Source organism: Palaemon carinicauda, chromosome 10 (genome assembly GCF_036898095.1).
Source record: "Palaemon carinicauda isolate YSFRI2023 chromosome 10, ASM3689809v2, whole genome shotgun sequence".
NCBI classification, from domain to species: domain Eukaryota; kingdom Metazoa; phylum Arthropoda; class Malacostraca; order Decapoda; family Palaemonidae; genus Palaemon; species Palaemon carinicauda.
Window position 1 is genome coordinate 119,033,447 of NC_090734.1, and position 23,024 is coordinate 119,056,470.

Here is a 23,024-nt window from a genome sequence, read left to right on the forward strand (position 1 = left end):
TGGGATATGTCAAATAGAAGTTATTTCAGGTAGGAGTTCTTTCAAGTAAAGGCTGGGATATGTCAAATAGAAGTTATTTCAGGTAGGAGTTCTTTCAGGTAAAGGCCGGGATATGTCAAATAGAAGATCTTTCAGGTAGGAGGCTGGGCCACGAGACATTGATACATTTACGGACAGTCTCTAGGCTTAGAGGATTTAGGCAGTCGCAACATAGGTACTGATGGTGGTCTTCATTGAGTAGTGCAGGTTCTCGGCCACTCATCGGTTAGGTCAGCTACGATTCAACTAGGGAATTTTGTTAGCTCATAGGGAGTGCCGGAACGGGGCCTAGGAAAATGGAGACCCTAAAGGTTGCGCAATTGAGAGAGGAGTTGGAAGTTAGAGGCCTCCCAAGAGGAGGGAACAAGTCTGAATTGTGTCAGCGTCTAAGTGAAGCCCTAGAGAAGGATGGCGTAGAGGTACAGGAGTTTTTGCGGGGACTTGAGGTTAGGCAGGAGAGTGGGGTTAATCAGGGCCATAAGGTAGGTGAGTGCACTGAAGAGTCCAGGGAAGAGGAAGGACATTTAAATTTGGGGGATAGCGCATCAGTCATTGGTATGCAATCTGTTGCTTCCGGGAGATCTCAGCGGTCGCGCGCGAGTTCTACTGGGAGCAGACATGCAGTATTAGCTGCTTCTAGAGCCAGGTTGGCAGCACAATTACGGGCGATGAAGGAGATAGACGCCATAGAGCGAGAGGAAGCAGCACTAAAGGCTAGGAGGGAGAGGGTCGGTTTAGAGGCAGAGTTAGCTGGAGTGGAGGCAGAGGAGAAGGCCCTGAGAGAAGTCAGAGTAAAAGAAAAGGAAATAACTCACCTCCCTAGGGTAAGAGAACACACAAGCCCTGATGTAAGCGGGAGTGAGAGACCCATGCATTTGAATACGGAAGCGCCCGAGATTGGGTTAAGTGGATGCCGTTGCTCAGGCGAGAATGACCAGAGGGACTTGAGCAATAGGGAAGTCATGCAGGCGCTAATCTCTTGCAACCTTAAAAGCTTGATGCCCAAGCAGGATATAGTTAAGTTTGATGGGGATCGTACAAAGTATTTTAAGTTCATTCGCGCTTTCGATGAAGTCTTTAGTAGCCAGTTGACGAATGATAAGGAAATGCTGAGGTATCTGGATTTATACACGACAGGCATGCCAAACGATATTGTGGCATCTTGCATCCACTTAGAAGCTTCAGAGGGCTATAAGCAGGCAAGGAAGTTGCTGGAGGAGCGATATGGAAACCTAGAACAGATAGCCACCGCGTTTGTGGAAAAGATCATTAAATGGAAAGATATAAGGGAAAACAACGCGGAAGAGTATGACGAGTACTCGGTGGCACTCAAAACTTGCAGGAATGCAATTTCGTGCGTCCCTTATGGCATTGCCGAATTACAAAATCCAAAAACAATGAGGTTGATCATTGGCAAGTTCTCCTTAGGGGTGCAGGCTCGATGGTGGAGAGTTGCTGATAAGATTAATGAGAAAAAAAAGAGGCCTGTGTCGTTTGATGATTTGGTGAGTTTCATTGAAGGAGAGGCTAGGGTCTTGAACCTATTTCAGAGGGGCAGAAGGGAAGACACCCCTCGGGTAGGAGAAGGAAAAGCACCAGTCAAGGCTGAGTGTTCAACTAAGGCTAGGAAAGTTTCATGTAACAGAACTGCCCCGCTTTCATGTTGGTACTGTACAGGACCCCATATAGTGGATGAATGCCACCAAATATCTCAAATGGGACCTGAGGAAAAACTGGGAGCCATAAGGGAGTTGGGGCTCTGTTTTGGGTGTCTGAGAAGTGGTCATAGGTCTCAGTATTGCAGAAACAGGAAAAGTTGCAACATATGCAATGGGAATCACCCAACGCTGTTGCATCGACACCAGGAAGTAGAAGTGGTCCAAGGAGCAGAAGTGGTCCAAGAAGTAGAAGTGATAGGATCTGAGCACTCAAATAGAGCCTTAGTGGCTCAGGAGGAAGGAACACATGACAAAATTGCTATGTTCAGGGCGGTTAGAGGAGGTAGCATTGGTACAGGGATGTCAGTTGTGCCGATAAGGATTAGGTCAAGGGAAGGAAGGGAGGTTTTCACGAAGGCTTTCTTGGACAATGGGAGTTCCACATGCTTTGTCTCGGAAGCTTTAATGCAGACCCTAGGCAGCACTGAGAGGCAGGACGTTAAGGTGAATGTTGAAACCATCAACGGAGTAGGGGAAGTTGCATGCAGTCTAGTCTCGGGATTGTCAGTATTGGACTATGAGGGCAAGACTTGCATTACCCTCCCCCCGGTGTTGAGTGCCCCTCGCATACCGATAGACGAGTGCGATGTAGTCATGTCCAGAGATCTGGAACGATGGCCACACTTGCGAGAGATTTACATCCCAGAGGTAGAAGCTGAGGTAGGTTTATTAATTGGGAACAATGCGCCTCACCTACTTGAGCCAAGGGAAGTTATTAATTCAACACGCCTCCATGAACCCCATGCCATACGAACATTATTGGGCTGGGTGGTATGTGGAGCAAAGGACAAAAGGAGACAAGAGCATGTCAATAAGATCCAAGTGACAAGCAAGCGCCTTGAGTTAGACCGCATACTGGTTGAGAGTTACAATCGCGAGTATGACGATGTTGCATCTAACAGAAGGGAAATGTCTGCAGAGGACAGGAAATGGCTAGAGATAATAGAAAAAGGGGTTAGAAAGAAAGGAAGAACTTACGAGGTACCATTGCCTCTGCGTGGCAATCATGGGCCATTGCCAGAAACAAGGGACATCGCATTGCGCCGTATGCACATTCTTCGTAAGAAACTAGTGAAGGATGGTAACTACGCTAAGCAGTATAGTGCCTTCATGAGAGAGATGCAACAGAAAGGCTATGCTGAGCGAGTGACTGCAGCCAGCCAGGGAAATGTGTGGTACATTCCTCATTTTGGTGTGCAACATCCAGACAAGCCAGACAAGGTCCGTGTTGTATTTGACTGTGCAAGCAAGGTGGAGGGTATATCCTTAAATGACCTACTCTTGCAGGGACCTGATATGATGAACTCTCTGTTGGGTGTGTTGGTAAAGTTTAGGGGAGGTCTATTTGCCTATACAGGAGATATAAATACTATGTTCTATCAGGTACGGGTACCAGAGTATCAGCGGGATTACCTTAGGTTCTTTTGGTGGGAAAATAGTCTTGACGAGGAACCCAAAGAGTGGAGAATGGCAGTCCACCTGTTCGGGGCCTGCTCTTCTCCGAGCATTGAAAACTTCGTGCTGAAACAGACGGCAAGCGACTTTGGGAATGAATTTTCAGAGGAAGCACGGTTCACAGTTGCCAACAATTTTTATGTAGACGACTGCTTGAGAGCCGAGGATCGCAAAGATGCACTGTTAGTCAATTTGTTGGAGGTTAAAGAGCTCTGCAAGAAAGGGGGGTTTACATTGACAAAGTTCAGCAGCCCTTGCGTGGAGGTTATGTCATCGATCCCGAGGGAGTGGTACAGTAGGAGCACCTCAGAGCTTATAGAGGGATCAGAGTCACATAAGACAAAGGCTTTGGGAGTGCAGTGGGACTTGGCCACTGATGAATTGGGTGTCCACGCAGAGCTAATATCAGTCCCAAGGACTAAGCGGGACCTGTTGTCAGCCATAGCCTCGATTTACGATCCACTCGGAATATTGGCGCCAGTTTTAATCGAGGGTAGGGTCATCATGCAGGACCTCTGCCGATTAAAGATAGCCTGGGACATGGAGTTGGACCCTGACACTACGGACCGTATCAAGGCGTGGGCAAAGAGGCTGAGCCAGACCAGCGGGACCAGTGTGCCCAGAAGCCTGAAGGTTATTCCATGGGAATCAGCCACCCTAGTACAGTTGCATTTGTTATCAGATGCAAGCGTCATGGCTTTGGGTGTAGTGGCATACTTGCGGGTCTCGGATCTGTGGGGAAACGTATCTTGCAGATTCATCATGGGAAAGGCAAGGGTAGCACCACTGAAGCATGTTTCGGTGCCCCGCCTAGAACTTAGTGCAGCGGTGCTGGCCGTAAGACTAGGAAACACTATTCTGACCATGATAGATTTCAGGGTAGATGGGGTCTATTATTGGACCGACTCAACGACCGTCTTGCGCTATATTAGGAACGATCAGGCCAGATACCAGACATTTGTGGCAAACCGGGTCTCTATGATAAGGGAGGGCAGTGATCAGAAAGAGTGGAGGTACGTTAACTCTGGGGAGAACCCAGCAGACGATGCAACACGTTCCAAGCAGTCTGAAAGGTGGAAAAAAGGTCCGGAGTTTCTGTTGAAGGAGGAGTGTTTCTGGCCAACTGAGCCAGCTCAAATGTCAGATGGTGTGGAGGGATTGGAAGTTAAGCGTGAGATACGACCAACAGGAACTAGAGGCTACAAAATAATTAGTTTCAGGATTGGGATGGACATAAGGCAAACAGGTATGTATAAAATCATCCACCACTATTCTAGTTGGATCAAGCTCCTTAGAGCTTTGGGTTGGTTGTTGCTATTTGCTAGATACATTATTTATAAACATCGGCAGCTGCTCAGCGAGCTAGGTGTGCATCTGTCCACCTAAATTATTAGCTTAGCGGAAACGGTGGTAGTGCAGGTAACACAGCGTGTTGATTACGAGTTAGAGATAGAGAGCCTCGAGAAGGGAGGAACTATTAGGGCCTCTAGCTCCCTAAGAAGGTTGAAACCAATCCTGAGAAATGGGCTTCTGTGCGTTGGAGGTAGGTTATCTTTGGCAAATATCCCTCCAAGCGAAAGGCATCCAATTATTTTGCCGTATAAGGGACACTTGACAGACATGGTGATCCAGTATTATCATGAGCATTCTAACCATATGGGTGTAATGCATGTTTTGAGCCAGGTGAGGGAGAAATTTTGGGTAATTAAGGGCCATGCAGCAGTGCGACACGTGCTGAGTAGATGTGTCAGGTGTCGCAGGGCACACGGAAAAGCCATCGAGCAGCTAATGGCCGATCTACCACCCGATCGAGTGCAGTCGGGGAAACCCCCATTTTATCGCACCGGAGTGGACCTTTTTGGGCCATTCTTCGTAAAACGAGGAAGGGCACAGATGAAGCATTGGGGAGTTATATTCACTTGTTTGAACATGAGGGCCATACACTTGGAGGTGGCCTCGAATCTCACATCAGATTCATTCATTAGTGCCTTCAGGAGGTTTTTGGCTCGTCGTGGTCAGGTCAAGACAGTTAGATGCGACTGTGGCACTAATATTGTGGGATCGCGGAAAGTTCTCGACTCCAGTTATGAGTTCTTGGCAGGAAACAAGGTGCGCAATGAGTTGCTCGGGTGTGGGGTGGAATTTATTCTCAATCCGCCCGGCGCCTCACATTTTGGAGGAGCATGGGAGCGGTTGATAGGTACCGTGAGGAGGGTCTTAGATATAGTCTTGGGGACACAGAAATTGGATTATGAAGGGCTGTGTACGCTCTTTTGTGAAGTGGAGGCAACGGTTAACAGCAGACCCCTTACTGTCGTCACCTCAGACAATAGAGACCCGGTTCCACTCACACCGAACAAGCTTTTAAACATGGCAGATTCGCCTGTAGGCTGCGACGTTGCAATAGGTGGTCACTCTAAGTAAAGATGGAAGCAGGTGCAGCATATGGCCGAACAGTTCTGGGCCCGTTGGAAACGTGAGTACCTACTGGGTCTGCAGAAGAGACAGAAATGGCTCAAAGAGCGACAAAACGTCAGGGTGGGAGACGTAGTCCTTATGGTCAAAGAGAATGAAGCACGCTGCCATTGGCCATTGGCTAGAGTAGTGCAGACCAAAGTAGGGAAAGATGGTTTGGTGAGGACGGTGACTGTCAGGAGAGAGGGCAAGGAATACGACAGACCGCTGTCGAAACTTATTTTGATTTTAGAGGAGGAGACGGATTTAATGGGCGTTACAGAGCGATAAGGCGTTGAACCCCCTTGTGCTCAAGAGGCTTCAAAGGGGCGGGTGTAAACGCAGGGATGTCTCATGCAGGGAAAATTTCACTCAGGGAAATTTCACCTTTTCCCCGCGCAACTTTGAATGACTATTCGTGGTAAATCCAAAATTTGTAATTAAATTTCGGTCACTGATAGAGGCATACACGTTATAAAATAATAAGAAAATTAAAATGAGGAAGTTTTAGTCAGAAACAATAATTTTGGGAACACCTTTTATATGTTAGTAACAAAGGAAACTAAAGAACCATTCACCCATCTCCCGCCATACCCCTGCTCAAGTGCTTGGGAAAGCGACAGGTTGTTCTTGAGCGCAGGGTAGCGATAGAGAGCAGACGTGTTTTGGTGAGAATTGACATAGACGACTTTAAGATGGAATTATAAGGTAAGAAAGCACATTGTTCTTAGAGTTAGAGACAAAAAAAAGGGTTGTCAGGGTTGCTGTTTAAATAACAATAGCTTAAGGGATGTTAATAATGAAATATAGAAACATGAGACAAAGTGAGGGGTTTGTCCTAACGGTCCCGTACCCTCGGCAGGAACATACCAAGGGCCCCATTTAGGGGAGAGAGGTGGACGGTCTTTACGGTGGACACAAACAAAATTGTAAGTAAGAGATGTTATCAAGAGGTCTTTTATAATTTAAGGAGGAAAAATAGAGTTCGTAAGGGATTAAGCTAGATAGAATATGCCACACATCGAATAACTATTTAGTGAAATTCTCTCATGACTTAATGATGTCTATTATTGCTTAGTGCTTATTTCTATAGAGTTGATATAGCAGAACCAAGGGATTAACCCACCTAGTATTACGAATTTCGTAATCAAGTCATTATACTAGAGGCCTTTATTGGAAATATTAAAAATGTGTAACATGCAAGAAATAGAATACAAAGGAATCACAATTAACGAGATATAGCAATAGAGGTTTCCAATAATGTTGTTTGAAATGTGTAGAGAATAGGGTTTTCTTTAAATATGTTTTTTATTAATCATTATGATTTTACTTTTGTTGATTTCTTTTTTTTTTAATTTCTTATTTTTTATATGTTTAGTTTTTATTAATTGAAGAATTGTCCATATGAATTTCTCATTGTATGTAATTTTTCCAGTGACACGTCACAAATAAAAAACCAAAAATGTCGACGAGTACTAAATAACCCAGCCACGAAGACCCCCTCACCCTATAGTCAAATTTTCGTCCCCCCTTTTGTGGTACAGCGTGGGTGGAACTCTGAAGAAGCACGTGGTCCCTCTGGAAAGCTGAGAAGAAGATCAAGTCGTCTGCAGACATCGCGCAACAAGCTAAGTGGAAGGAAAGGTTATAATGGGTGCAATTAGGTATTGTCTGCATCGTTAAGCTGTTGCTGTCAGCACGTGTGAAAGATTTCATTCACAGGACCCAGATTTATGAGGGTATTAAATGTTTCTAAGTTTTAAGATGATCGACGAAGTTCATTAAGGAAAATTGTCCTGTAGTGTAATATTTAGAGTGACAATTATTTTGTGTTTTTTTTATGACAGAGGAGTTGATGTTTAATTAAAAATAGTATGGAAATTCTGCATTTGGACTTGAGTAGTTTATTTGTTAGGCAAATATCTCGAAGGTGAGCAGGAACAGATGTGTGTAGTGCATTAAGACTTGGAAAAGGTCAGAATGTTGTGTTCTCAGGTCATTATTCATGTATTTTGAGTTGATAGTGATATCTGATCGTCGAGGGAAACCTTGTGGAATTTTATAATGTGGTCCCTTGGTTCTGTATTGGTTTAGGTATAATCGTCTATAGGTCCTCATAACTGGTTTAGGTTAATGGTATCACGGGTTTGATTTAATACATAAGTTTATTCTGTGTGTGGCATGAAAACATTTCTTGGAAGATCCAATTTAAAACCCATTCAAATGAGAACTTAGCACGTAACGTTACGGTTACCCAATTTAACTTTACCAATTGGAGGAATATCCATATGAAGAAACCACTTCCAACGTCGGTTACGGGCGCTGTAATCCTAAGCCAATGGTCACTAGAGTTCTCAGTTTGACAGCTGTTAGTTTGCTGCATGCTGCATGGTATTAGAACTTAGGCATAACAAGGAGGGGTTTAGTTATTTCACAGAAGTTATTTCAGGTAGGAGTTCTTTCAGGTAAAGGCTGGGAGATGTCAAATAGAAGTTATTTCAAGTAAAGGCTGGGATATGTCAAACAGAAGTTATTTCAGGTAGGAGTTCTTTCAGGTAAAGGCTGGGATATGTCAAATAGAAGTTATTTCAGGTAAAGGCTGGGATATGTCAAATAGAAGTTATTTCAGGTAGGAGTTCTTTCAGGTAAAGGCTGGGATATGTCAAATAGAAGTTATTTCAGGTAGGAGTTCTTTCAGGTAAAGGCTGGGATATGTCAAATAGAAGTTATTTCAGGTTAAGGCTAGGATATGTCAAATAGAAGTTATTTCAGGTAGGAGTTCTTTCATGTAAAGGCTGGGATATGTCAAATAGAAGTTATTTCAGGTAGGAGTTCTTTCAGGTAAAGGCCGGGATATGTCAAATAGAAGATCTTTCAGGTAGGAGGCCGGGCCACGAGACATTGATACATTTACGGACAGTCTCTAGGCTTAGAGGATTTAGGCAGTCGCAACATAGGTACTGATGGTGGTCTTCATTGAGTAGTGCAGGTTCTCGGCCACTCATCGGTTAGGTCAGCTACGATTCAACTAGGGAATTTTGTTAGCTCATAGGGAGTGCCGGAACGGGGCCTAGGAAAATGGAGACCCTAAAGGTTGCGCAATTGAGAGAGGAGTTGGAAGTTAGAGGCCTCCCAAGAGGAGGGAACAAGTCTGAATTGTGTCAGCGTCTAAGTGAAGCCCTAGAGAAGGATGGCGTAGAGGTACAGGAGTTTTTGCGGGGACTTGAGGTTAGGCAGGAGAGTGGGGTTAATCAGGGCCATAAGGTAGGTGAGTGCACTGAAGAGTCTAGGGAAGAGGAAGGACATTTAAATTTGGGGGATAGCGCATCAGTCATTGGTATGCAATCTGTTGCTTCCGGGAGATCTCAGCGGTCGCGCGCGAGTTCTACTGGGAGCAGACATGCAGTATTAGCTGCTTCTAGAGCCAGGTTGGCAGCACAATTACGGGCGATGAAGGAGATAGACGCCATAGAGCGAGAGGAAGCAGCACTAAAGGCTAGGAGGGAGAGGGTCGGTTTAGAGGCAGAGTTAGCTGGAGTGGAGGCAGAGGAGAAGGCCCTGAGAGAAGTCAGAGTAAAAGAAAAGGAAATAACTCACCTCCCTAGGGTAAGAGAACACACAAGCCCTGATGTAAGCGGGAGTGAGAGACCCATGCATTTGAATACGGAAGTGCCCGAGATTGGGTTAAGTGGATGCCGTTGCTAGGGCGAGAATGACCAGAGGGACTTGAGCAATAGGGAAGTCATGCAGGCGCTAATCTCTTGCAACCTTAAAAGCTTGATGCCCAAGCAGGATATAGTTAAGTTTGATGGGGATCGTACAAAGTATTTTAAGTTCATTCGCGCTTTCGATGAAGTCTTTAGTAGCCAGTTGACGAATGGATAAGGAAAGGCTGAGGTATCTGGATTTATACACGACAGGCATGCCAAACGATATTGTGGCATCTTGCATCCACTTAGAAGCTTCAGAGGGCTATAAGCAGGCAAGGAAGTTGCTGGAGGAGCGATAAGGAAACCTAGAACAGATAGCCACCGCGTTTGTGGAAAAACATTAAATGGAAAGATATAAGGGAAAACAACGCGGAAGAGTATGACGAGTACTCGGTGGCACTCAAAACTTGCAGGAATGCAATTTCGTGCGTCCCTTATGGCATTGCCGAATTACAAAATCCAAAAACAATGAGGTTGATCATTGGCAAGTTCTCCTTAGGGGTGCAGGCTCGATGGTGGAGAGTTGCTGATAAGATTAATGAGAAAAAAAAGAGGCCTGTGTCGTTTGATGATTTGGTGAGTTTCATTGAAGGAGAGGCTAGGGTCTTGAACCTATTTCAGAGGGGCAGAAGGGAAGACACCCCTCGGGTAGGAGAAGGAAAAGCAACAGTCAAGGCTGAGTGTCCAACTAAGGCTAGGAAAGTTTCATGTAACAGAACTGCCCCGCTTTCATGTTGGTACTGTACAGGACCCCATATAGTGGATGAATGCCACCAAATATCTCAAATGGGACCTGAGGAAAAACTGGGAGCCATAAGGGAGTTGGGGCTCTGTTTTGGGTGTCTGAGAAGTGGTCATAGGTCTCAGTATTGCAGAAACAGGAAAAGTTGCAACATATGCAATGGGAATCACCCAACGCTGTTGCATCGACACCAGGAAGTAGAAGTGGTCCAAGGAGCAGAAGTGGTCCAAGAAGTAGAAGTGATAGGATCTGAGCACTCAAATAGAGCCTTAGTGGCTCAGGAGGAAGGAACACATGACAAAATTGCTATGTTCAGGGCGGTTAGAGGAGGTAGCATTGGTACAGGGATGTCAGTTGTGCCGATAAGGATTAGGTCAAGGGAAGGAAGGGAGGTTTTCACGAAGGCTTTCTTGGACAATGGGAGTTCCACATGCTTTGTCTCGGAAGCTTTAATGCAGACCCTAGGCAGCACTGAGAGGCAGGACGTTAAGGTGAATGTTGAAACCATCAACGGAGTAGGGGAAGTTGCATGCAGTCTAGTCTCGGGATTGTCAGTATTGGACTATGAGGGCAAGACTTGCATTACACTCCCCCCGGTGTTGAGTGCCCCTCGCATACCGATAGACGAGTGCGATGTAGTCAGGTCCAGAGATCTGGAACGATGGCCACACTTGCGAGAAATTTACATCCCAGAGGTAGAAGCTGAGGTAGGTTTATTAATTGGGAACAATGCGCCTCACCTACTTGAGCCAAGGGAAGTTATCAATTCAACACGCCTCCATGAACCCCATGCCATACGAACATTATTGGGCTGGGTGGTATGTGGAGCAAAGGACAAAAGGAGACAAGAGCATGTCAATAAGATCCAAGTGACAAGCAAGCGCCTTGAGTTAGACCGCATACTGGTTGAGAGTTACAATCGCGAGTATGACGATGTTGCATCTAACAGAAGGGAAATGTCTGCAGAGGACAGGAAATGGCTAGAGATAATAGAGAAAGGGGTTAGAAAGAAAGGAAGAACTTACGAGGTACCATTGCCTCTGCGTGGCAATCATGGGCCATTGCCAGAAACAAGGGACATCGCATTGCGCCGTATGCACATTCTTCGTAAGAAACTAGTGAAGGATGGTAACTACGCTAAGCAGTATAGTGCCTTCATGAGAGAGATGCAACAGAAAGGCTATGCTGAGCAAGTGACTGCAGCCAGCCAGGGAAATGTGTGGTACATTCCTCATTTTGGTGTGCAACATCCAGACAAGCCAGACAAGGTCCGTGTTGTATTTGACTGTGCAAGCAAGGTGGAGGGTATATCCTTAAATGACCTACTCTTGCAGGGACCTGATATGATGAACTCTCTGTTGGGTGTGTTGGTAAAGTTTAGGGGAGGTCTATTTGCCTATACAGGAGATATAAATACTATGTTCTATCAGGTACGGGTACCAGAGTATCAGCGGGATTACCTTAGGTTCTTTTGGTGGGAAAATAGTCTTGACGAGGAACCCAAAGAGTGGAGAATGGCAGTCCACCTGTTCGGGGCCTGCTCTTCTCCGAGCATTGCAAACTTCGTGCTGAAACAGACGGCAAGCGACTTTGGGAATGAATTTTCAAAGGAAGCACGGTTCACAGTTGCTAACAATTTTTATGTAGATGACTGCTTGAGAGCCGAGGATCGCAAAGATGCACTGTTAGTCAATTTGTTGGAGGTTAAAGAGCTCTGCAAGAAAGGGGGGTTTACATTGACAAAGTTCAGCAGCCCTTGCGTGGAGGTTATGTCATCGATCCCGAGGGAGTGGTACAGTAGGAGCACCTCAGAGCTTATAGAGGGATCAGAGTCACATAAGACAAAGGCTTTGGGAGTGCAGTGGGACTTGGCCACTGATGAATTGGGTGTCCACGCAGAGCTAATATCAGTCCCAAGGACTAAGCGGGACCTGTTGTCAGCCATAGCCTCGATTTACGATCCACTCGGAATATTGGCGCCAGTTTTAATCGAGGGTAGGGTCATCATGCAGGACCTCTGCCGATTAAAGATAGCCTGGGACATGGAGTTGGACCCTGACACTACGGACCGTATCAAGGCGTGGGCAAAGAGGCTGAGCCAGACCAGCGGGACCAGTGTGCCCAGAAGCCTGAAGGTTATTCCATGGGAATCAGCCACCCTAGTACAGTTGCATTTGTTCTCAGATGCAAGCGTCATGGCTTTGGGAGTAGTGGCATACTTGCGGGTCTCGGATCTGTGGGGAAACGTATCTTGCAGATTCATCATGGGAAAGGCAAGGGTAGCACCACTGAAGCATGTTTCGGTGCCCCGCCTAGAACTTAGTGCAGCGGTGCTGGCCGTAAGACTAGGAAACACTATTCTGACCATGATAGATTTCAGGGTAGATGTGGTCTATTATTAGACCGACTCAACGACCGTCTTGCGCTATATTAGGAACGATCAGGCCAGATACCAGACATTTGTGGCAAACCGGGTCTCTATGATAAGGGAGGGCAGTGATCAGAAAGAGTGGAGGTACGTTAACTCTGGGGAGAACCCAGCAGACGATGCAACACGTTCCAAGCAGTCTGAAAGGTGGAAAAAAGGTCCGGAGTTTCTGTTGAAGGAGGAGTGTTTCTGGCCAACTGAGCCAGCTCAAATGTCAGATGGTGTGGAGGGATTGGAAGTTAAGCGTGAGATACGACCAACAGGAACTAGAGGCTACAAAATAATTAGTTTCAGGATTGGGATGGACATAAGGCAAACAGGTATGTATAAAATCATCCACCACTATTCTAGTTGGATCAAGCTCCTTAGAGCTTTGGGTTGGTTGTTGCTATTTGCTAGATACATTATTTATAAACATCGGCAGCTGCTCAGCGAGCTAGGTGTGCATCTGTCCACCTAAATTATTAGCTTAGCGGAAACGGTGGTAGTGCAGGTAACACAGCGTGTTGATTACGAGTTAGAGATAGAGAGCCTCGAGAAGGGAGGAACTATTAGGGCCTCTAGCTCCCTAAGAAGGTTGAAACCAATCCTGAGAAATGGGCTTCTGTGCGTTGGAGGTAGGTTATCTTTGGCAAATATCCCTCCAAGCGAAAGGCATCCAATTATTTTGCCGTATAAGGGACACTTGACAGACATGGTGATCCAGTATTATCATGAGCATTCTAACCATATGGGTGTAATGCATGTTTTGAGCCAGGTGAGGGAGAAATTTTGGGTAATTAAGGGCCATGCAGCAGTGCGACGCGTGCTGAGTAGATGTGTCAGGTGTCGCAGGGCACACGGAAAAGCCATCGAGCAGCTAATGGCCGATCTACCACCCGATCGAGTGCAGTCGGGGAAACCCCCATTTTATCGCACCGGAGTGGACCTTTTTGGGCCATTCTTCGTAAAACGAGGAAGGGCACAGATGAAGCATTGGGGAGTTATATTCACTTGTTTGAACATGAGGGCCATACACTTGGAGGTGGCCTCGAATCTCACATCAGATTCATTCATTAGTGCCTTCAGGAGGTTTTTGGCTCGTCGTGGTCAGGTCAAGACAGTTAGATGCGACTGCGGCACTAATATTGTGGGATCGCGGAAAGTTCTCGACTCCAGTTATGAGTTCTTGGCAGGAAACAAGGTGCGCAATGAGTTGCTCGGGTGTGGGGTGGAATTTATTCTCAATCCGCCCGGCGCCTCACATTTTGGAGGAGCATGGGAGCGGTTGATAGGTACCGTGAGGAGGGTCTTAGATATAGTCTTGGGGACACAGAAATTGGATTATGAAGGGCTGTGTACGCTCTTTTGTGAAGTGGAGGCAACGGTTAACAGCAGACCCCTTACTGTCGTCACCTCAGACAATACAGACCCGGTTCCACTCACACCGAACAAGCTTTTAAACATGGCAGATTCGCCTGTAGGCTGCGACGTTGCAATAGGTGGTCACTCTAAGCAAGGATGGAAGCAGGTGCAGCATATGGCCGAACAGTTCTGGGCCCGTTGGAAACGTGAGTACCTACTGGGTCTGCAGAAGACAGAAATGGCTCAAAGAGCGACGAAACGTCAGGGTGGGAGACGTAGTCCTTATGGTCAAAGAGAATGAAGCACGCTGCCATTGGCCATTGGCTAGAGTAGTGCAGACCAAAGTAGGGAAAGATGGTTTGGTGAGGACGGTGACTGTCAGGAGAGAGGGCAAGGAATACGACAGACCGCTGTCGAAACTTATTTTGATTTTAGAGGAGGAGACGGATCTAATGGGCGTTACAGAGCGATAAGGCGTTGAACCCCCTTGTGCTCAAGAGGCTTCAAAGGGGCGGGTGTAAACGCAGGGATGTCTCATGCAGGGAAAATTTCACTCAGGGAAATTTCACCTTTTCCCCGCGCAACTTTGAATGACTATTCGTGGTAAATCCAAAATTTGTAATTAAATTTCGGTCACTGATAGAGGCATACACGTTATAAAATAATAAGAAAATTAAAATGAGGAAGTTTTAGTCAGAAACAATAATTTTGGGGACACCTTTTATATGTTAGTAACAAAGAAAACAAAAGAACCATTCACCCATCTCCCGCCATACCCCTGCTCAAGTGCTTGGGAAAGCGACAGGTTGTTCTTGAGCGCAGGGTAGCGATAGAGAGCAGACGTGTTTTGGTGAGAATTGACATCGACGACTTTAAGATGGAATTATAATATAAGGTAAGAAAGCACATTGTTCTTAGAGTTAGAGACAAAAAAAAAGGGTTGTCAGGGTTGCTGTTTAAATAACAATAACTTAAGGGATGTTAATAATGAAATATAGAAACATGAGACAAAGTGAGGGGTTTGTCCTAACGGTCCCGTACCCTCGGCAGGAACATACCCAGGGCCCCATTTAGGGGAGAGAGGTGGACGGTCTTTACGGTGGACACAAACAAAATTGTAAGTAAGAGATGCTATCAAGAGGTCTTTTATAATTTAAGGAGGGAAAATAGAGTTCGTAAGGGATTAAGCTAGATAGAATATGCCACACATTGAATAACTATTTAGTGAAATTCTCTCATGACTTAATGATGTCTATTATTGCTTAGTGCTTATTTCTATAGAGTTGATATAGCAGAACCAAGGGATTCACCCACCTAGTATTACGAATTTCGTAATCAAGTCATTATACTAGAGGCCTTTATTGGAAATATTAATAAAAATGTGTAACATGCAAGAAATAGAATACAAAGGAATCACAATTAACGAGATATAGCAATAGAGGTTTCCAATAATGTTGTTTGAAATGTGTAGAGAATAGGGTTTTCTTTAAATATGTTTTTTATTAATCATTATGATTTTACTTTTGTTGATTTCTTTTTTTTTTAATTTCTTATTTTTCATATGTTTAGTTTTTATTAATTGAAGAATTGTCCATATGAATTTCTCATTGTATGTAATTTTTCCAGTGACACGTCACAAATAAAAAACCAAAAATGTCGACGAGTACTAAATAACCCAGCCACGAAGACCCCCTCACCCTATAGTCAAATTTTCGTCCCCCCTTTTGTGGTACAGCGTGGGTGGAACTCTGAAGAAGCACGTGGTCCCTCTGGAAAGCTGAGAAGAAGATCAAGTCGTCTGCAGACATCGCGCAACAAGCTAAGTGGAAGGAAAGGTTATAATGGGTGCAATTAGGTATTATCTGCATCGTTAAGGTGTTGCTGTCAGCACGTGTGAAAGATTTCATTCACAGGACCCAGATTTATGAGGGTATTAAATGTTTCTAAGTTTTAAGATGATCGACGAAGTTCATTAAGGAAAATTGTCCTGTAGTGTAATATTTAGAGTGACAATTATTTTGTGTTTTTTTTATGACAGAGGAGTTGATGTTTAATTAAAAATAGTATGGAAATTCTGCATTTGGACTTGAGTAGTTTATTTGTTAGGCAAATATCTCGAAGGTGAGCAGGAACAGATGTGTGTAGTGCATTAAGACTTGGAAAAGGTCAGAATGTTGTGTTCTCAGGTCATTATTCATGTATTTTGAGTTGATAGTGATATCTGATCGTCGAGGGAAACCTTGTGGAATTTTATAATGTGGTCCCTTGGTTCTGTATTGGTTTAGGTATAATCGTCTATAGGTCCTCATAACTGGTTTAGGTTAATGGTATCACGGGTTTGATTTAATACATAAGTTTATTCTGTGTGTGGCATGAAAACATTTCTTGGAAGATCCAATTTAAAACCCATTCAAATAAGAACTTAGCACGTAACGTTACGGTTACCCAATTTAACTTTACCAATTGGAGGAATATCCATATGAAGAAACCACTTCCAACGTCGGTTACGGGCGCTGTAATCCTAAGCCAATGGTCACTAGAGTTCTCAGTTTGACAGCTGTTAGTTTGCTGCATGCTGCATGGTATTAGAACTTAGGCATAACAAGGAGGGGTTTAGTTATTTCACAGAAGTTATTTCAGGTAGGAGTTCTTTCAGGTAAAGGCTGGGAGATGTCACATAGAAGTTATTTCAAGTAAAGGCTGGGATATGTCAAACAGAAGTTATTTCAGGTAGTAGTTCTTTCAGGTAAAGGCTGGGATATGTCAAATAGAAGTTATTTCAGGTAAAGGCTGGGATATGTCAAATAGAAGTTATTTCAGGTAGGAGTTCTTTCAGGTAAAGGCTGGGATATGTCAAATAGAAGTTATTTCAGGTTAAGGCTGGGATATGTCAAATAGAAGTTATTTCAGGTAGGAGTTCTTTCATGTAAAGGCTGGGATATGTCAAATAGAAGTTATTTCAGGTAGGAGTTCTTTCAGGTAAAGGCCGGGATATGTCAAATAGAAGATCTTTCAGGTAGGAGGCTGGGCCACGAGACATTGATACATTTACGGACAGTCTCTAGGCTTAGAGGATTTAGGCAGTCGCAACATAGGTACTGATGGTGGTCTTCATTGAGTAGTGCAGGTTCTCGGCCACTCATCGGTTAGGTCAGCTACGATTCAACTAGGGAATTTTGTTAGCTCATAGGGAGTGCCGGAACGGGGCCTAGGAAAATGGAGACCCTAAAGGTTGCGCAATTGAGAGAGGAGTTGGAAGTTAGAGGCCTCCCAAGAGGAGGGAACAAGTCTGAATTGTGTCAGCGTCTAAGTGAAGCCCTAGAGAAGGATGGCGTAGAGGTACAGGAGTTTTTGCGGGGACTTGAGGTTAGGCAGGAGAGTGGGGTTAATCAGGGCCATAAGGTAGGTGAGTGCACTGAAGAGTCCAGGGAAGAGGAAGGACATTTAAATTTGGGGGATAGCGCATCAGTCATTGGTATGCAATCTGTTGCTTCCGGGAGATCTCAGCGGTCGCGCGCGAGTTCTACTGGGAGCAGACATGCAGTATTAGCTGCTTCTAGAGCCAGGTTGGCAGCACAATTACGGGCGATGAAGGAGATAGACGCCATAGAGCGAGAGGAAGCAGCACTAAAGGCTAGGAGGGAGAGGGTCGGTTTAGAGGCAGAGTTAGCTGGAGTGGAGGCAGAGGAGAAGGCCCTGAGAGAAGTCAGAGTAAAAGAAAAAGAAATAACTCACCTCCCTAGGGTAAGAGAACACACAAGCCCTGATGTAAGCGGGAGTGAGAGACCCATGCATTTGAATACGGAAGCGCCCGAGATTGGGTTAAGTGGATGCCGTTGCTCGGGCGAGAATGACCAGAGGGACTTGAGCAATAGGGAAGTCATGCAGGCGCTAATCTCTTGCAACCTTAAAAGCTTGATGCCCAAGCAGGATATAGTTAAGTTTGATGGGGATCGTACAAAGTATTTTAAGTTCATTCGCGCTTTCGATGAAGTCTTTAGTAGCCAGTTGACGAATGATAAGGAAAGGCTGAGGTATCTGGATTTATACACGACAGGCATGCCAAACGATATTGTGGCATCTTGCATCCACTTAGAAGCTTCAGAGGGCTATAAGCAGGCAAGGAAGTTGCTGGAGGAGCGATATGGAAACCTAGAACAGATAGCCACCGCGTTTGTGGAAAAGATCATTAAATGGAAAGATATAAGGGAAAACAACGCGGAAGAGTATGACGAGTACTCGGTGGCACTCAAAACTTGCAGGAATGCAATTTCGTGCGTTCCTTATGGCATTGCCGAATTACAAAATCCAAAAACAATGAGGTTGATCATTGGCAAGTTCTCCTTAGGGGTGCAGGCTCGATGGTGGAGAGTTGCTGATAAGATTAATGAGAAAAAAAAGAGGCCTGTGTCGTTTGATGATTTGGTGAGTTTCATTGAAGGAGAGGCTAGGGTCTTGAACCTATTTCAGAGGGGCAGAAGGGAAGACACCCCTCGGGTAGGAGAAGGAAAAGCACCAGTCAAGGCTGAGTGTCCAACTAAGGCTAGGAAAGTTTCATGTAACAGAACTGCCCCGCTTTCATGTTGGTACTGTACAGGACCTCATATAGTGGATGAATGCCACCAAATATCTCAAATGGGACCTGAGGAAAAACTGGGAGCCATAAGGGAGTTGGGGCTCTGTTTTGGGTGTCTGAGAAGTGGTCATAGGTCTCAGTATTGCAGAAACAGGAAAAGTTGCAACATATGCAATGGGAATCACCCAACGCTGTTGCATCGACACCAGGAAGTAGAAGTGGTCCAAGGAGCAGAAGTGGTCCAAGAAGTAGAAGTGATAGGATCTGAGCACTCAAATAGAGCCTTAGTGGCTCAGGAGGAAGGAACACATGACAAAATTGCTATGTTCAGGGCGGTTAGAGGAGGTAGCATTGGTACAGGGATGTCAGTTGTGCCGATAAGGATTAGGTCAAGGGAAGGAAGGGAGGTTTTCACGAAGGCTTTCTTGGACAATGGGAGTTCCACATGCTTTGTCTCGGAAGCTTTAATGCAGACCCTAGGCAGCACTGAGAGGCAGGACGTTAAGGTGAATGTTGAAACCATCAACGGAGTAGGGAAAGTTGCATGCAGTCTAGTCTCGGGATTGTCAGTATTGGACTATGAGGGCAAGACTTGCATTACACTCCCCCCGGTGTTGAGTGCCCCTCGCATACCGATAGACGAGTGCGATGTAGTCAGGTCCAGAGATCTGGAACGATGGCCACACTTGCGAGAGATTTACATCCCAGAGGTAGAAGCTGAGGTAGGTTTATTAATTGGGAACAATGCGCCTCACCTACTTGAGCCAAGGGAAGTTATTAATTCAACACGCCTCCATGAACCCCATGCCATACGAACATTATTGGGCTGGGTGGTATGTGGAGCAAAGGACAAAAGGAGACAAGAGCATTTCAATAAGATCCAAGTGACAAGCAAGTGCCTTGAGTTAGACCGCATACTGGTTGAGAGTTACAATCGCGAGTATGACGATGTTGCATCTAACAGAAGGGAAATGTCTGCAGAGGACAGGAAATGGCTAGAGATAATAGAGAAAGGGGTTAGAAAGAAAGGAAGAACTTACGAGGTACCATTGCCTCTGCGTGGCAATCATGGGCCATTGCCAGAAACAAGGGACATCGCATTGCGCCGTATGCACATTCTTCGTAAGAAACTAGTGAAGGATGGTAACTACGCTAAGCAGTATAGTGCCTTCATGAGAGAGATGCAACAGAAAGGCTATGCTGAGCGAGTGACTGCAGCCAGCCAGGGAAATGTGTGGTACATTCCTCATTTTGGTGTGCAACATCCAGACAAGCCAGACAAGGTCCGTGTTGTATTTGACTGTGCAAGCAAGGTGGAGGGTATATCCTTAAATGACCTACTCTTGCAGGGACCTGATATGATGAACTCTCTGTTGGGTGTGTTGGTAAAGTTTAGGGGAGGTCTATTTGCCTATACAGGAGATATAAATACTATGTTCTATCAGGTACGGGTACCAGAGTATCAGCGGGATTACCTTAGGTTCTTTTGGTGGGAAAATAGTCTTGACGAGGAACCCAAAGAGTGGAGAATGGCAGTCCACCTGTTCGGGGCCTGCTCTTCTCCGAGCATTGCAAACTTCGTGCTGAAACAAACGGCAAGCGACTTTGGGAATGAATTTTCAGAGGAAGCACGGTTCACAGTTGCCAACAATTTTTATGTAGATGACTGCTTGAGAGCCGAGGATCGCAAAGATGCACTGTTAGTCAATTTGTTGGAGGTTAAAGAGCTCTGCAAGAAAGGGGGGTTTACATTGACAAAGTTCAGCAGCCCTTGCGTGGAGGTTATGTCATCGATCCCGAGGGAGTGGTACAGTAGGAGCACCTCAGAGCTTATAGAGGGATCAGAGTCACATAAGACAAAGGCTTTGGGAGTGCAGTGGGACTTGGCCACTGATGAATTGGGTGTCCACGCAGAGCTAATATCAGTCCCAAGGACTAAGCGGGACCTGTTGTCAGCCATAGCCTCGATTTACGATCCACTCGGAATATTGGCGCCAGTTTTAATCGAGGGTAGGGTCATCATGCAGGACCTCTGCCGATTAAAGATAGCCTGGGACATGGAGTTGGACCCTGACACTACGGACCGTATCAAGGCGTGGGCAAAGAGGCTGAGCCAGACCAGCGGGACCAGTGTGCCCAGAAGCCTGAAGGTTATTCCATGGGAATCAGCCACCCTAGTACAGTTGCATTTGTTCTCAGATGCAAGCGTCATGGCTTTGGGAGTAGTGGCATACTTGCGGGTCTCGGATCTGTGGGGAAACGTATCTTGCAGATTCATCATGGGAAAGGCAAGGGTAGCACCACTGAAGCATGTTTCGGTGCCCCGCCTAGAACTTAGTGCAGCGGTGCTGGCCGTAAGACTAGGAAACACTATTCTGACCATGATAGATTTCAGGGTAGATGGGGTCTATTATTGGACCGACTCAACGACCGTCTTGCGCTATATTAGGAATGATCAGGCCAGATACCAGACATTTGTGGCAAACCGGGTCTCTATGATAAGGGAGGGCAGTGATCAGAAAGAGTGGAGGTACGTTAACTCTGGGGAGAACCCAGCAGACGATGCAACACGTTCCAAGCAGTCTGAAAGGTGGAAAAAAGGTCCGGAGTTTCTGTTGAAGGAGGAGTGTTTCTGGCCAACTGAGCCAGCTCAAATGTCAGATGGTGTGGAGGGATTGGAAGTTAAGCGTGAGATACGACCAACAGGAACTAGAGGCTACAAAATAATTAGTTTCAGGATTGGGATGGACATAAGGCAAACAGGTATGTATAAAATCATCCACCACTATTCTAGTTGGATCAAGCTCCTTAGAGCTTTGGGTTGGTTGTTGCTATTTGCTAGATACATTATTTATAAACATCGGCAGCTGCTCAGCGAGCTAGGTGTGCATCTGTCCACCTAAATTATTAGCTTAGCGGAAACGGTGGTAGTGCAGGTAACACAGCGTGTTGATTACGAGTTAGAGATAGAGAGCCTCGAGAAGGGAGGAACTATTAGGGCCTCTAGCTCCCTAAGAAGGTTGAAACCAATCCTGAGAAATGGGCTTCTGTGCGTTGGAGGTAGGTTATCTTTGGCAAATATCCCTCCAAGCGAAAGGCATCCAATTATTTTGCCGTATAAGGGACACTTGACAGACATGGTGATCCAGTATTATCATGAGCATTCTAACCATATGGGTGTAATGCATGTTTTGAGCCAGGTGAGGGAGAAATTTTGGGTAATTAAGGGCCATGCAGCAGTGCGACGCGTGCTGAGTAGATGTGTCAGGTGTCGCAGGGCACACGGAAAAGCCATCGAGCAGCTAATGGCCGATCTACCACCCGATCGAGTGCAGTCGGGGAAACCCCCATTTTATCGCACCGGAGTGGACCTTTTTGGGCCATTCTTCGTAAAACGAGGAAGGGCACAGATGAAGCATTGGGGAGTTATATTCACTTGTTTGAACATGAGGGCCATACACATGGAGGTGGCCTCGAATCTCACATCAGATTCATTCATTAGTGCCTTCAGGAGGTTTTTGGCTCGTCGTGGTCAGGTCAAGACAGTTAGATGCGACTGCGGCACTAATATTGTGGGATCGCGGAAAGTTCTCGACTCCAGTTATGAGTTCTTGGCAGGAAACAAGGTGCGCAATGAGTTGCTCGGGTGTGGGGTGGAATTTATTCTCAATCCGCCCGGCGCCTCACATTTTGGAGGAGCATGGGAGCGGTTGATAGGTACCGTGAGGAGGGTCTTAGATATAGTCTTGGGGACACAGAAATTGGATTATGAAGGGCTGTGTACGCTCTTTTGTGAAGTGGAGGCAACGGTTAACAGCAGACCCCTTACTGTCGTCACCTCAGACAATAGAGACCCGGTTCCACTCACACCGAACAAGCTTTTAAACATGGCAGATTCGCCTGTAGGCTGCGACGTTGCAATAGGTGGTCACTCTAAGCAAAGATGGAAGCAGGTGCAGCATATGGCCGAACAGTTCTGGGCCCGTTGGAAACGTGAGTACCTACTGGGTCTGCAGAAGAGACAGAAATGGCTCAAAGAGCGACGAAACGTCAGGGTGGGAGACGTAGTCCTTATGGTCAAAGAGAATGAAGCACGCTGCTATTGGCCATTGGCTAGAGTAGTGCAGACCAAAGTAGGGAAAGATGGTTTGGTGAGGACGGTGACTGTCAGGAGAGAGGGCAAGGAATACGACAGACCGCTGTCGAAACTTATTTTGATTTTAGAGGAGGAGACGGATCTAATGGGCGTTACAGAGCGATAAGGCGTTGAACCCCCTTGTGCTCAAGAGGCTTCAAAGGGGCGGGTGTAAACGCAGGGATGTCTCATGCAGGGAAAATTTCACTCAGGGAAATTTCACCTTTTCCCCGCGCAACTTTGAATGACTATTCGTGGTAAATCCAAAATTTGTAATTAAATTTCGGTCACTGATAGAGGCATACACGTTATAAAATAATAAGAAAATTAAAATGAGGAAGTTTTAGTCAGAAACAATAATTTTGGGGACACCTTTTATATGTTAGTAACAAAGAAAACAAAAGAACCATTCACCCATCTCCC

General features: G+C 45.7%; 2 protein-coding genes across 2 annotated transcripts; both read left to right on the forward strand.

Annotated features, from left to right (window-relative positions):
* Positions 1 to 707: 707 nt before the first annotated feature.
* Positions 708 to 5,636, forward strand: LOC137648212 (uncharacterized). The gene is made up of 6 exons (XM_068381137.1): positions 708 to 1,544; positions 1,905 to 2,040; positions 2,230 to 2,838; positions 2,965 to 3,140; positions 4,896 to 5,084; positions 5,454 to 5,636. The coding sequence occupies exons 1-6, from the start codon at positions 708 to 710 to the stop codon at positions 5,634 to 5,636; spliced, it is 2,130 nt and encodes a 709-aa protein (XP_068237238.1).
* An 11,842-nt stretch (positions 5,637 to 17,478) lies between these two features.
* Positions 17,479 to 22,728, forward strand: LOC137648213 (uncharacterized). Its single transcript, XM_068381138.1, has 5 exons — positions 17,479 to 18,315; positions 18,676 to 18,801; positions 18,940 to 19,609; positions 19,736 to 19,911; positions 22,225 to 22,728. Exons 1-5 carry the CDS (start codon positions 17,479 to 17,481, stop codon positions 22,726 to 22,728), a joined length of 2,313 nt encoding a protein of 770 aa, XP_068237239.1.
* The last annotated feature ends 296 nt before the right edge of the window (positions 22,729 to 23,024 follow it).